We start from the raw sequence: 13,444 nt of genomic DNA on the forward strand, positions 1-13,444 counted from the left end.
CAACCACCCCAAACCTTTCACAGTCCAAGTGAAAGGCTTTGCTATGCCCCAAACCAATGTGCTGACTTTTCGTTTTGGTATTTTTTTAAAATTGCTTTTAGTTTGATGTGAAATCAACCCCCCCTCGCCGTTATTCTGAATTGTTAGTTGAACAATAAGAAATCCAGGATTTGTGCAGCTCTGCTTAAGACAGCAGTGGCGCTAGAACACACTGCGTCTGCTGCAAAACTCCCTGCCACTCCAGCTAAATGCAACTCTCCAGCAGTATGGGGCTTATGACACGCAGTAGAGCAGTTCTGATTCTCTCCAGCAGAGGACAGTGCTGTGCATGCAAGCACTAACTAATGGGCATGTTATATTAGAACGCCTTCATCTTGGGCCTTCCCTCCATGGAGCACAAAGCGCTTTGCAAACAGGAACGCACAAATGAAGGCTCGCCCCGCAGCCCGGCAGGGGTTCTCCGAAGGACCTTCGCTCCCAGGGAGCCCATTTAGCATGAATGAGACGGAATTATTACATACAAGTAAAATGCGGCACGGGCAGGGGAAATAGCCTGTCGCGGGGTCAGACAGCAGCGGTAGGAGGCCAACCCTGTTCTAACCACTAGACCACACTCCCTCCCAAAGGCCTTTCCATTCCCAGCCAAATGGGCTGGAAGAGCTGGCGGCACGGTAAAGGAATGAGAACCCGCTGAACATGGCCTTCAGAGGGGCAGGGTGGGACTGTCCCGCCTCTCCGCCGCCGTGGCCTGGGGGCTGTCGATGGACCGCTGTTCAACACCCACCCATCTGGGGCAGCCCCCACATCTGGCTCACAGCCACCCACTTGCCTCCTGCCCCCCCCACTGGGATCCTTTAAAAGAAAGAAAAATCCCCCGCCAGATGGACGCGTGTTGCCTGGCACGACGGGTGGTGTCACGGCGGCGCCCCCCCGCCGCGGCTGCCCTGGCGAGCTGGAAAGGCTGCGGCACAAGCATCTCGCGGGGGGGGCCTGCCGAGCCTCGTCTGGGCACGGCGGGGCACGTGGGCCGGCCCTCGGCTCCCTGGGTGGCAGCGGGTGGGCGGGTTAATCGAGGAGGCCGGAGCCCCCGTGGCCTTCGCTGGGCTTAACAGCTCGGCCCGCCGGCGCTGGGGTCGCGCCTGCCTTTCCTAGGCGCTCGGGTAACCAACGGTTCATTTCCCAACCTCGCCACGGCCGGCGGGCACGTCTGGGCTGCTCTTCCCAAAGGCCTCGCCAGCCGAAGGAACGGGGGGGCCGGGCTGACCCCTCCTGTGCAGGGCTCCGGCGCTGTGCCGGGGGCTGGCTCATTCCCAGGGGCAGGTCTCTGTGCGCGAGGGGCTGTCTCTACATCGGGGCTCCCTCCACCAGCCCGGCTGCCCACGCGGGCGAGCCCACGCACACGCCTCATCTGCACACGCTGCCACCGTGCCCAGAGACACACACGGGGGGGGGGGAGGACAGCTGGCCGGACACAACCCCCCCCTTTGCCCCAAGGGGGTGACGTGGCCTCTTCACCCCCCCCCCCCCATCGGGGCATGGCCCTTCCATTCCCACCGGGGGGCCACGGCAGGTTCTCATCCCTTCCCGCTGCGAGACTGGAAAGGGGGATTCTGCCTGACTTCTCCCCCAGAGGAGCCCGCTTCGGGGCTGACCCACGGAAACAAGCAGGGGGTGCTCAGTGCCTCCAGTCTCAGACGTTGGACGGGGGGGGGGGGGCTGGAGGGTGGCAGGCGGGGCCTTGGGGGAGGGGGAGGAGCAGGGGGCAGGAAGAGACAGGGTGAGGGGGGCCTACAGAGAGGGGGTGGAAAAAGGGGGGGTGAGGGCAGGGCCTTGGGGAAGAGGTGGAGTGGGGGCAGGGCCTCGGGGGGGGGTGGAGTGGGGCGGAGCCTCGGGTGGAGTGGGGCGGGGCCTCGGGTGGAGTGGGGGCGGAGCCTCAGGCCTATATCTTGCCCTGTGGAGCAGCCTCTGCCCGCGGAGAAGCGGCGGCCGAGGTGACCGAGTCCCGCACGGTGCAGCCCCGGGCTCCTGCCTCGCCCGCCAACGCCCCGTCCCAGAAGGGGGAGGGGCAGAGCCGGCGGCCGCGGGACGTGCCTGGGCTGCGGGTCGCTGGGTCCTGTGGCCAGAGGATGGGTCGGGGCAACTGTCCTGGGCTCTCGCTTTGGGGGGTCCAGCATTTCAGGGGGACACTGCAGCGGCCTTGGGGATGGGCTGGGGGCCGGCACGCACTGGCGATGGCGGGGAGCGGAAAGCCCAGCCCCAGCCCGCCGGCTTGGGGAAGGGAGCTTGGGAGAGTGGGGGTGAGGAGGGGCGGGGAGGGGGCAGAGCAGGGCGGGGAGGGGGCAGAGCAGGGCAGGGAAGGGGCAGAGCAGGGCGGGAAGAGGCAGGGAGGGGGCAGAGCAGGGCGGGAAGAGGCAGGGAGGGGGCAGGGCGGGGTGGGAAGAGGCGGGGAGGGGGCAGAGCGGGGCGGGAAGAGGCAGGGAGGGGGCAGAGCGGGGGTGGGGTGCGCTTTGGTGAGCCACGCTCCATGCCACGGGGCGGCACTACCTCCGGCACAGAGCCCGGCGTCCGGGGGCCTGTCCGGCTGGGTTATTATTGCTTGTGCAGAGGCTCACGCCCCGGGCGGGGGCTCTGCCATCTTCAGAGGCTGCCCCTCCGCTGCGTGTTCGAAGGGACCCGTCCCCGGCGGCGCCCCAGCCCTGCGTTCGCCCGGCCGCAGCACCTGCCAGGCCACGGGGGCCGGAGCCCTGCGTCGCACGGGAAGACTTCACTTCTGTTGGAAACTCCTTAAAAAGCCCCAAGAAAGGAACAAGGAGGCGCAGGCAGCCGGGGGTCCCGTGGAAGAGGGGCGGGCTCTCCGGCCCCCGCGGTTTGCTCGCGCTGAGAAATGCATAGTGGGTACAAAGGACGGTTAGCTCCCTTGCGAGGCCCTGCCCCACCAGGCCTCTCCGCCCCCCGGGCCGGGCGTGGGGCGCTCGCAGGAGGTGGGGTGTGCTCAGAAACCGACTAAGCCACTGGAAGCACCTGGGGCCGCTCCCCGGGCAGGCCGGGGAAGAGAACCATCCGCTCCTCCCTGGCGCCACCAAGCCCTGGCGGCCCCGGGCAGGGCCCTCTGCGAGTTTCACCGCCTCATCCTCGCGGCGCGACGCCGCCCACGGAGGCAAAGAGCAAAGCGAGGAGGCTGCCAGCCCCGTGCCCTGCCCCGGGAGGGCCCCGTACGGAGCCAGGCAGCAGACCGGCCAGCCCCCGCCTCCCGGGCGACGCTCAGATCATCTTCATGTTGAACTTGCGGGCGCTGCCCTGCCCGGCGGCGGTGGCGGGGCCGTCCACTTTGCGGAAGGAGTATTCCACGGTGAAGTTGTTTTTGTGCTGCCCCCGCCCCCGGCTCCACACGAAGAGGAGCAGGAAGCAGAAGAGCACGACCCCCAGGAAGGTGATGCAGCCCATGGCCGTGGAGACCAGGATGGTCTTGAGGTCCAGCGTGAACTTTAAGAAGACCTGCGTGTTGTTGGGGAAGGTGTCGTTGAACTCGCCCAGGTACGAGGTCCGGTTTGCATAGCGGGAGCCGTCCGCGGGGTGCCCCTGGACCGTCAGGGTGGCAAAGTAGGTGTCGTTTCCTCCGGCGTTGCTGGCGATGCAGATGTAGGTGCCGCTGTCTTGGACCTGGGCGAAGCGGATTTCTAGCGTGCCCCCGGGCAGGACGGTGGCTCGCCCGGCGCTCTTGGAGGTGATCATCCGGTGCTGAGGGGAGACCCAGACGATGGTGGGGACGGGCTCTCCGTCCGCGCGGCACAGGAAGGAGACGGCCTGCCCCTCGCGGGCCGTGACGTGCTGCAGCTTGCGGTCCCTGATTTGGGGCTTTTGGCAGGTGAAGTACTCGAAGAGGACGGAGTCGGGGAAGTCCCGCAGGGCGTCGCCCTGGATCTCGGCGGGCGAGGAGCACATGGGCTGCTGCCCATCGAAGTTGAGCGTCTTGCGGCGCTGGAGGATCCAGAGGAGGCGGCAGTCGCAGGCCAGCGGGTTCCGGTCCACGCGCAGCGTCTCCAGCGTGTTGACCGAGTGGAAGGTGCTCTCCTCCAGGGTGGAGAGGAAATTGTTGGAGAGGTTGAGGAGGCGGATTTGCCTCAAGCCTGCGAACGCTTGAGGCTCCACGGAGGCCAAGAGGGCGCCCACCATGTGGAGCTCTCGCAGCCGGATGAGGTCCTTGAAGGAGCCCCTGGGCACAGAGCTAATGGGGTTGTAGGAGAGGTTCAGGTACATGAGGTACACCAGGCTCCTCAAGGCGGCCGCGGGCACGGCCGTGATGTTGGTGTAGGTGATGGAGAGCGACGTGAGGTTCAGGCCCTGGAAGCCGGTGGGCGAGATGTCCTCCAGCAGCGGCCAGTTGTCGATCTCGAGCCGCAGGAGGCTGGAGAGTCTCTTGAAGTTCTGATCTTCCACCGCCGAGATGCTGAGGTGTCGGAGCCGCAGGGCCTCCAGGTTGTGGAGGTAGGAGAGCGACTCGGCCGAGATGGCCGTCAGGTTGCATTTCTCTATGGCCAGCAGCTCGAGGCCGAGGAGGCCGGAGAAGGCCCTTTGGGAGATGAAGACCAAGTCGTTGTCCCCCACCTCCAGGGTCTTCAGGTTGCGCAGGTCCTGGAACATGTAGTCCAGCAGGATGACGAGTTTGTTCTCGCTGATGTCCAGGAGGGTGAGGTTGCTCAGCTTGGTGAAGACGCCCGGAGGGATGAGCCGGAGCTGGTTGCCTCGGAGCCGCAAGATCTGCAGGTGGAAGAGGTTGCTGAAGGCGCCCGGCTCCACGCTGGTGATGATGTTCTCGCTCAGATCCAGTTCCTCCAGCAGCGGGAAAGGGGACAGGTCCCCCGGGTTGAGGCAGCGGATCCGGTTCTTGCTGAGCTCCAGGAGCTTGGTCTCCGTGGGGATTCCCTCGGGAATGGAGGTGAGGCGCTTGCGGTGACACACCACGGACTTGAGCTGAGGGGCGCACTCGCAGCGGGCCGGGCAGGCCGCCACCCGGGCGGCGCTCAGAAGAATCCAGTGGAGGGCCAGCACCGGGAGCCACCATGTCATCGTGTCGCGCATGGTCCTACGGCCGCACCACCCTTCTCCCATGCGCCTGGAAGAGAGACAGAAGCAGCCTGTTACTCGCACGCGCCCAAGGGGTCCCGCCAAGCGCCCGGCTCAGCCGACTGACCCTGCGCACGCTGCCCCAGCACATCTCACGCTCCCCTCACACTACCAAGAGGCTGGGCGGGAAAATAACCCAACTTCACAGCCCTACCCCCCCCCCCCCCGTGAAATCTCAGAACTGTTTTGAAGAGGGGGAAACTGAGGCATGAGGCCGGGCCATGATTTTGCAAAAGGTCACCCAGAATTAGAACTCAGGGCCACCTGTCCCCACCCGGTCTGCATTCCTTCTTAGTGCAGACCTTGGGGAGCTCTGACTCCGGGGTCACAGGCGCTGACCCCCTTCTTTTCCGGTGGGCGCGCCACCCTGGCCCCGCCCCCTCCTCTGAGCATGCTCCGCCCTCGCCCTGGTCTGCTCTCTCCCTGGATTGAGCCCTGCCCCTACTCCGCCTCTTCCTGTCTCCTGCCTAATCGCCCATCGGCAGGCGGCTGGAGGGCGCTGACCACTCACTGTTTGGGGCACCCACATGGTCGGCGCCTCTGCCCAGGGCGTACGTCAGGGTCACGGGTCAGGTCAGAGATCTCCGGAGGCACCGAGGCAGGGCCAACCCCAACTCAGTCATCCCAGCCAGGGCTGTGTCAAGCCGGGATTTAAAGCCCCTAGGGATGGAGATGCCCCTCTTCCCCCACCCAGGGAGCCCATCCCAGTGCTCCCCCCCTCCTCGGGAAATAGACATCTCGCAAGACACGTACGGGGGCTCTTCCAGTCCGTGGCACGGTGCGGATCAGAGGTGTCCTTGTCAGAGCTTGGCTTAGGAAGGCTGCAGATTGGACAATGCTGTCTCTGTAGATTATAGATTAATACCGGCCGCTGAGCTCTATGCACAGGCCTTAGCCTCCTCCGGCGGATGAAACGCTGGCCTCGTTTGGGAGGGATTCGAATTTTTCTGTCAACTTAATTTTTTGCTGTGCTCCCCTACGCCCTCCCGGCCTCTCTCCCGGCCACGGCAATCAACCCTTTGCCTGTCTCCACCAGCTTCCCTCTGCCAGCCTCACAACGCTACACAGCCTCGGATTTGCCTTCGCCCCATTTCGCCGCCCAGGAAGCGAGTGCAGAGAGCTGGCAGACTCGCCCATGGATCCGCTGTGGCGGATTAGCCCCTGGGCCAGTGCCCCGGCCAATGGGGGGAGGTTGGAAAAACCGGAGCCCCAGGCCTGACTCCATTTTGCAGCAGGAGGGAGGAGTCTGCGGGGGGGCTGCCGTCAGACAGGATGGGATGGGACCCGCCACTTGCTCTGGCCCAGGGCCCACAACCCATCCTCTTCCTCTTCCTCTGTGGCCAAGGGAGACTCGCTCAGCCGTCTGCCCACTAGGCCAGGCCCGGGCCGGATCCAGCCGGGGGCCAGATTCGAGCCCTCGGCCTGCCCTGCCGGGACCCCCAGGCTGGCTCCCTCCCTGCAGCAGCCCAGACCACTCAAAGCAGCTGGCTGCTCCATGTGCCTCTCGGTGCCACGCGCCTGGGGGCGGGAGACTTTGCCACCCCCGGGCACAGTCACTGCAGCTCCCATTGGCTGGAAATGGGAAACCAGCCAATGGGAGCTGCGCTGACCGTGCTGGGGGTGCAGCAGCACATGAATTTCCCCCCCCCACACACACACAGGGTGCAGAGAGGCACATGCAACAGCCAGATGCTTGGAGCGGCCTGGGGCTGTGGCTGGCAGGGAGCCTCCTGGCCAGAGCCTGCAACTGGCACCCACCCCCTACCCCCAACTCCCTGCCCCAGGGCACCACCCAGAGCCTATGCACAAACCCAGCCTGGTAACAACTCCCTCTCAGACCCTGCCCCCCCCAAAGCCCCTCCCCCAGGCCAGAATCCTCTCCTGCACCCAGACCCCCTCCTGGACCCTGCACCCCAATCCCGTGCCCCAGATCACATCCCTTCTGCACCCGACCTCCCTCCCAGACCCACAGCCCCTCCATAGAGAAGTCTGGCCCTTGACCCCTTACCAACATCTTGGAGAGCCCCCCCTCAACAAACGTTATCGCCCACCCCGTTCTAGCATCACGCCCAGGGCTCCTCTCATTGCTGCCACCCTGCGCGGAACGAATTCTTTTCCGTGCACTCACGTGGAGGTGCATCGGGGAGCCCACGCGGGTGCTCCGCCCCCCCCCAGTCTCCCATGCCGGGTGTGTGCGAGGGGAACGAGGGGAGGGTCTTTCTCCATCTCGGTCGGGGCCGCCTCGGGGTTTTTGGTTTTTTACGTCTCGTGTGTGCGGCCCGACTGCTCTGTCTGTGGGTCAGCGGCCCTGGGCCCGGCCCCGGCCTGCGTCTGGGCAGGGGCTGCGGATCGAGGCCTGTGCGAAAGATACGGATGAAGCTCTGTGCCCAGGGTGCACACCCGCCTCGGTGGGGCATCCCTGCCGCAGCCCCGCGAGTGAAGGGGCAGCCCCACAGCTGGGCAGACCCCCACCCGCCCGCTGCGATCGGTGCAACACGCTCCGCTATGTCCCTGGGGGGAGGGGCAGCGTCACGGGCCAGCCCCTGGCGGGCGCCGTGTCACAGTGAGGAGCCCCTTTGGCAACAGGGACTTAGGCCCCACATTCCCAAGGGACTTAGGCACCTAACGCCGCAGCGATGCACCTCGAGCCCGTGTTGCACCCACCGCGCCTGAGGCCCTGAACGGACCCTCGAGGGGCCTAAATCCCAGAATTGCCCCCCTCGGGCTCCAGAAAAGCCCAGCTCCGTGTCGCTGATCCTGGGAGGTGCAGAAACCCTCCGCGCCCCCCGAGCGACTCAGCACGAGCCCCACGGCCCCTCCCCCAGTGCCTGGGGGTCTAGGCCAATGGGACTTGTCCAGCCCAGCCCCCCCTGTCGCTTTGCGCTCTCCGCTACGTGTCAATGTCTGCCCCGCGGCCCAGAGCCACCTGGGCTTTAGGGCCCTCGGTCCAGTGACCCCCGGGGCTGCGGAGGCCACGGTAGCGAACGAGCTGAGCCCTGCGCTTTGACGAGGCTCCCCCGTCTCACCGCCACAGCCCCTGGTGCCAGACCAGCAGAGAGCTCGAGGCAAGCATGGGCTCGGGGGGCGGGGGGAGGGCCGGCTCTTCCCCACTAGAATTGGGTGTTCTGGGCTTGGCGGGAAGCACCCCATCCCGGTGGTGCTGATCCACAGAGACCCTGCTTCTCCCCGGCTGTCGATCCGACACCCTGCCCCCGGGGTTCCCTGGAAGCCGGGTGAGAGTCCAATGCTGCCCGGTGGATGAGCAGAGGCTTGTGGTGCACATTTAACATGCCTGAGTGCACGTAACATTTTATTCCGCACATGGATGGAAAAGATGAGCGGGGCGCTGCCCTTCCCTGGCACTGAGGCGCTGTTTGGAAGGCAGGGGACTCTCGCTGCATTTCGGGAGAAACCCCGTCCAGCCACCTCTGCTTTATAAGAAGCTTTGTGGGTAAAACCGTGTTGCCTCCCCCAGGAGCAGGAGAGTCCAGGCGGGGGAGAACGGGCGCTCAGCTGCGTGCCCGCTGGAAAGCTGCCTGCTCCGCCAGCTGTGGCGTCAGCAATTAGCGCTTGGCAGCGGAGGGGCCTCGGGAGGGAGCAGGCGCCCGCGGGAGCGCCCCAGGGCTGTGAGAGGGCAATGGGGTGCAGGCCTGGCTGGCCTCCCCGCGCCGCCATGGGGTGGGGGCTAGGTTACACAAGGAAATGGAAAGCCCCTGGAGTCTGTGTTATCCATGCAGCTGTCACCCGCTGGCAGGAAGGCGTGGGGGCCCTGGGGCCGGCAGCCCACACCCACAGCGGGAACGGGGTCTGAGCCGGGCACCTCCCAGGGACACGACTCGCTGGCCTATGAGCCAGCGACGGCTGCTGCCTGCCCACATGCTCGTGGCTAGTGTGTCTGCACGCCTGGGCACGTGTGCGTCCCGGCCCGGGTGCAAACGTGCTCACCTACGGGTGCACATGTACTTGCGTGCGCACGCGTGTGTGAGCGCACACCTGTCGCCCGGGGACGTGGGGATGGGCGAGCTAAGCCCCTGTGGGCAGAGACCCCCCTGTTCAGCCTGACACATTCGAAGAACCCTGCCTGTCCTCAGGCTGTCTGCGGCAGGCAGAGTGAAGGACAAGAAGGACGATCGCCGTCACTGGAGCACGTGAGCCACGCACCTCCCAGGGCTGGGCTAGATACCGCTCGGCCCTGCTGACACCGTGCGGTCGCTTCCTCTCCTGCACTTCTCTGAGGCCAGGGCTTGCTGGGCGAGATCAGCACCCACACTGGGCGATGGGGGGGGGGGACTCAGAGGCGTGTGGGTTCCTCTAGTCTGGGCCCGGACCAGCCCCTCACGTGCCCCCGCGGTTGCACAAGGAAGTTGGTTTCCCTTAAGCCGTATCAGTGCATGGCCCTGGGATCAGAGGGGGAGGCTGCTGGGAGTGAGGGAGGCCGAAGGAAGGGGGCTGGTCTGGGTGGCGCACACCTGGGCAGGGCCGGACTCAGGCACAAGCCAAGCAAGCGACAGCTCAGGGCTTTAAATACAATCCCCGCCCCCGACCAGTTAGTCGCGTCCTCGCCTAGTAACGGGTCGAGTTGCAAATATGAATCTTGCTCGGTTCTCGTTGCATTGTCCTGTCTGTGCAGTGATACACCCCGGCAGTGATACACCCCGGCAGTGATACACCCTTGCAGAGATACACCCCGGCAGTGATACACCCCGGCAGAGATACACCCCGGCAGTGATACACCCTTGCAGTGATACACCCCGGCAGTGATACACCCCGGCAGTGATACACCCAGGCAGAGATACACCCTTGCAGAGATACACCCTGGCAGTGATACACCCCGGCAGTGATACACCCCGGCAGTGATACACCCTTGCAGAGATACACCCCGGCAGTGATACACCCCGGCAGTGATACACCCTTGCAGAGATACACCCTGGCAGTGATACACCCCGGCAGTGATACACCCTTGCAGTGATACACCCCGGCAGTGTTACACCCCGGCAGTGATACACCCTTGCAGTGATACACCCCGGCAGTGATACACCCCGGCAGTGATACACCCTGGCAGTGATACACCCCGGCAGTGATACACCCTGGCAGTGATACACCCCGGCAGTGATACACCCCGGCAGTGTTACACCCCGGCAGTGATACACCCTTGCAGTGATACACCCCGGCAGAGATACACCCTGGCAGTGATACACCCCGGCAGTGATACACCCTTGCAGTGATACACCCCGGCAGTGATACACCCTTGCAGTGATACACCCTTGCAGTGATACACCCCGGCAGTGATACACCCTTGCAGTGATACACCCTTGCAGTGATACACCCCGGCAGTGATACACCCTGGCAGTGATACACCCCGGCAGTGATACACCCTTGCAGTGATACACCCCGGCAGAGATACACCCTTGCAGAGATACACCCTGGCAGTGATACACCCCGGCAGTGATACACCCCGGCAGTGATACACCCTGGCAGTGAAACACCCCGGCAGTGATACACCCTGGCAGTGATACACCCTTGCAGAGATACACCCCGGCAGTGATACACCCCGGCAGTGATACACCCTTGCAGTGATACACCCCGGCAGAGATACACCCTTGCAGAGATACACCCTGGCAGTGATACACCCCGGCAGTGATACACCCCGGCAGTGATACACCCTTGCAGAGATACACCCTGGCAGTGATACACCCCGGCAGTGATACACCCCGGCAGTGATACACCCTGGCAGTGAAACACCCCGGCAGTGATACACCCTGGCAGTGATACACCCTTGCAGAGATACACCCCGGCAGTGATACACCCCGGCAGTGATACACCCTTGCAGTGATACACCCCGGCAGAGATACACCCTTGCAGAGATACACCCTGGCAGTGATACACCCCGGCAGTGATACACCCCGGCAGTGATACACCCTGGCAGTGAAACACCCCGGCAGTGATACACCCTGGCAGTGATACACCCTTGCAGAGATACACCCCGGCAGTGATACACCCCAGCAGTGATACACCCCGGCAGTGATACACCCCAGCAGTGATACACCCCGGCAGTGATACACCCTTGCAGTGATACACCCTGGCAGAGATACACCCCGGCAGTGATACACCCCAGCAGTGATACACCCTTGCAGTGATACACCCTGGCAGTGATACACCCTGGCAGTGATACACCCAGGCAGAGATACACCCTTGCAGAGATACACCCTGGCAGTGATACACCCCGGCAGTGATACACCCCGGCAGTGATACACCCCGGCAGAGATACACCCCAGCAGTGATACACCCCAGCAGTGATACACCCCGGCAGTGATACACCCTTGCAGTGATACACCCTGGCAGTGAAACACCCCGGCAGTGATACACCCTGGCAGTGATACACCCAGGCAGAGATACACCCCGGCAGAGATACACCCCGGCAGTGATACACCCCAGCAGTGATACACCCTTGCAGTGATACACCCTGGCAGTGAAACACCCCGGCAGTGATACACCCTGGCAGTGATACACCCAGGCAGAGATACACCCTTGCAGAGATACACCCTGGCAGTGATACACCCCGGCAGTGATACACCCCAGCAGTGATACACCCTGGCAGTGATACACCCCGGCAGTGATACACCCCGGCAGTGATACACCCTGGCAGTGAAACACCCCGGCAGTGATACACCCTGGCAGTGATACACCCTGGCAGTGATACACCCTTGCAGAGATACATCCTGGCAGGTGATACACCCCGGCAGTGATACACCCTTGCAGAGATGCACCCCGGCAGTGATACACCCTTGCAGAGATACACCCTGGCAGGTGATACTCCCCGGCAGTGATACACCCTTGCAGAGATGCACCCCGGCAGTGATACACCCTGGCAGGTGATACACCCCGGCAGTGATACACCCTCGCAGGTGATACACCCTGGCAGGTGATACACCCTGGCAGGTGATACACCCCGGCAGTGATACACCCTAGCAGTGATACACCCTAGCAGAGATACACCCCGGCAGTGATACACCCTTGCAGGTGATGCTCTGGGGCCTCTGACATTTGGCACAGCTCAGGGCCTCGGCCCTGCCCCATGGGCTCCCGTGAGGAAGGCTGCCCCTGTATCTTACCCATTACAAAGATCGCTTCCCCAATTATCACCTCTAATATCATTCGCTCACAGACATTTAACCCCCACCATTCCCCTTCTGTTCTGAAATGTGATTTGTCCTTTTCATATGTGTTCCTTTTTTTAATTGTATCCTTTGGCATATATGGTTGTGACAATTTTCTTCCATTGTGCGTCCCACTGAGGAAGTGGGTCTGGCCCACGAAAGCTCCTCACCTAATAAACCATCTTGTTAGTCTTTAAAGTGCTACATCGTCCTGTTTTTTGTTCCTGGAGAGAGGTGAGGGCCATTGCTTGAACTCCCTGGAGCTGCCTGCCCCAAGCGTGGGGGGATGGGGGAGGGTGGCCAGGTCTGTATAACATGGTGGGGGTGGGGCTGGGGGGGTTGATGGCCCCTTCCTAAAGGAGGTTTTGAGGGATCTCCCGGCTTGAAATGTTTTTGAGGGGAAAAATAGCGGCAGGGGAGGAGGAGCCCTTTTGACATTTTCAGCACAAAAAGCCGCAGGATTTTCCAGTCCAAGCCTTTTACGCGTTGAAATCTCCGTCCATTCAGCCCACCGAGGTCTGAGCAGGTTGGACTCCAAGCAAAGCCCTCGGACTGGCCGTAACGGACTCCTTCTCCCTGTGCCCAGCTTGTCTGGAGTTGGACTTTTTCTGCTGGTTCAGGCCAGGAAACTTTCCAGGGATGGGAAAGTTTGGCTGCCGCCAGGGTCTCTGCCATGCGAGAGCCCCGGCCCTTCGGGGAAGTGATACCGAGCAGGGCTTCCGCAGCAGCTCGTGGAACGTCCCCTGGGCCCGGAGCCAGGCCTGGAGCCGCCGGTGAGCGGGAGGCTCTGGGAGGGAGCGTGGGAGGCTGAGGGCCTGGAGGGCTGTTGGCTGTGAAGGATTGGCCCCGCGGGGACGTTCCTCCCTGCCTCGCCGTATGATTTCAGCTCCGCGGCCGCCCGGTCCCCCCTGTGGGGAGAGTCAGAGCACGGGGCGACTAGAACCTTTGCCAGGGCTGCCGGTCGGGGCGCAATGGGGCAGTTGCCCTGGGGCCCAGTGAGCCTGGGGCTCCACGCGGTGAATTCGGGGCGCTGCTGAGGGCTGGCTGGGGAGGTGCGGCGCGGTCCAGGTGGCGCTGAGGGCTGGCTGCTCTAGCTCCTCCTACCTCCTGAGGCCCCGCCCCTTCCAAGCCCTCCCCACATTGCCCAGAGGCCGGCAAAGTCT

General features: G+C 63.6%; 1 protein-coding gene across 4 annotated transcripts in view; it reads right to left on the reverse strand.

The window, feature by feature from the left end:
* Positions 1–2,423: 2,423 nt before the first annotated feature.
* Positions 2,424–13,444, reverse strand: part of LINGO3 (leucine rich repeat and Ig domain containing 3) — a 91,209-nt gene continuing 80,188 nt past the window's right edge. For 3 of the 4 annotated variants that reach the window (XM_075903186.2, XM_075903187.2, XM_075903188.2), the window contains one exon: positions 2,424–5,113. In XM_075903186.2, coding sequence (XP_075759301.2) covers positions 3,262–5,109 — 1,848 coding nt within the window. In that variant the 5' untranslated portion in view covers positions 5,110–5,113 and the 3' untranslated portion in view covers positions 2,424–3,261. Of the gene's footprint in view, positions 5,114–5,877; positions 6,126–13,444 lie in introns of those variants that run through there. The other variant, XM_089774975.1, reaches the window with a different exon arrangement.

This window comes from Pelodiscus sinensis, chromosome 32, assembly GCF_052426305.1.
Source record: "Pelodiscus sinensis isolate ZL-2025 chromosome 32, ASM5242630v1, whole genome shotgun sequence".
In the NCBI taxonomy this organism is placed as follows: Eukaryota; Metazoa; Chordata; order Testudines; family Trionychidae; genus Pelodiscus; species Pelodiscus sinensis.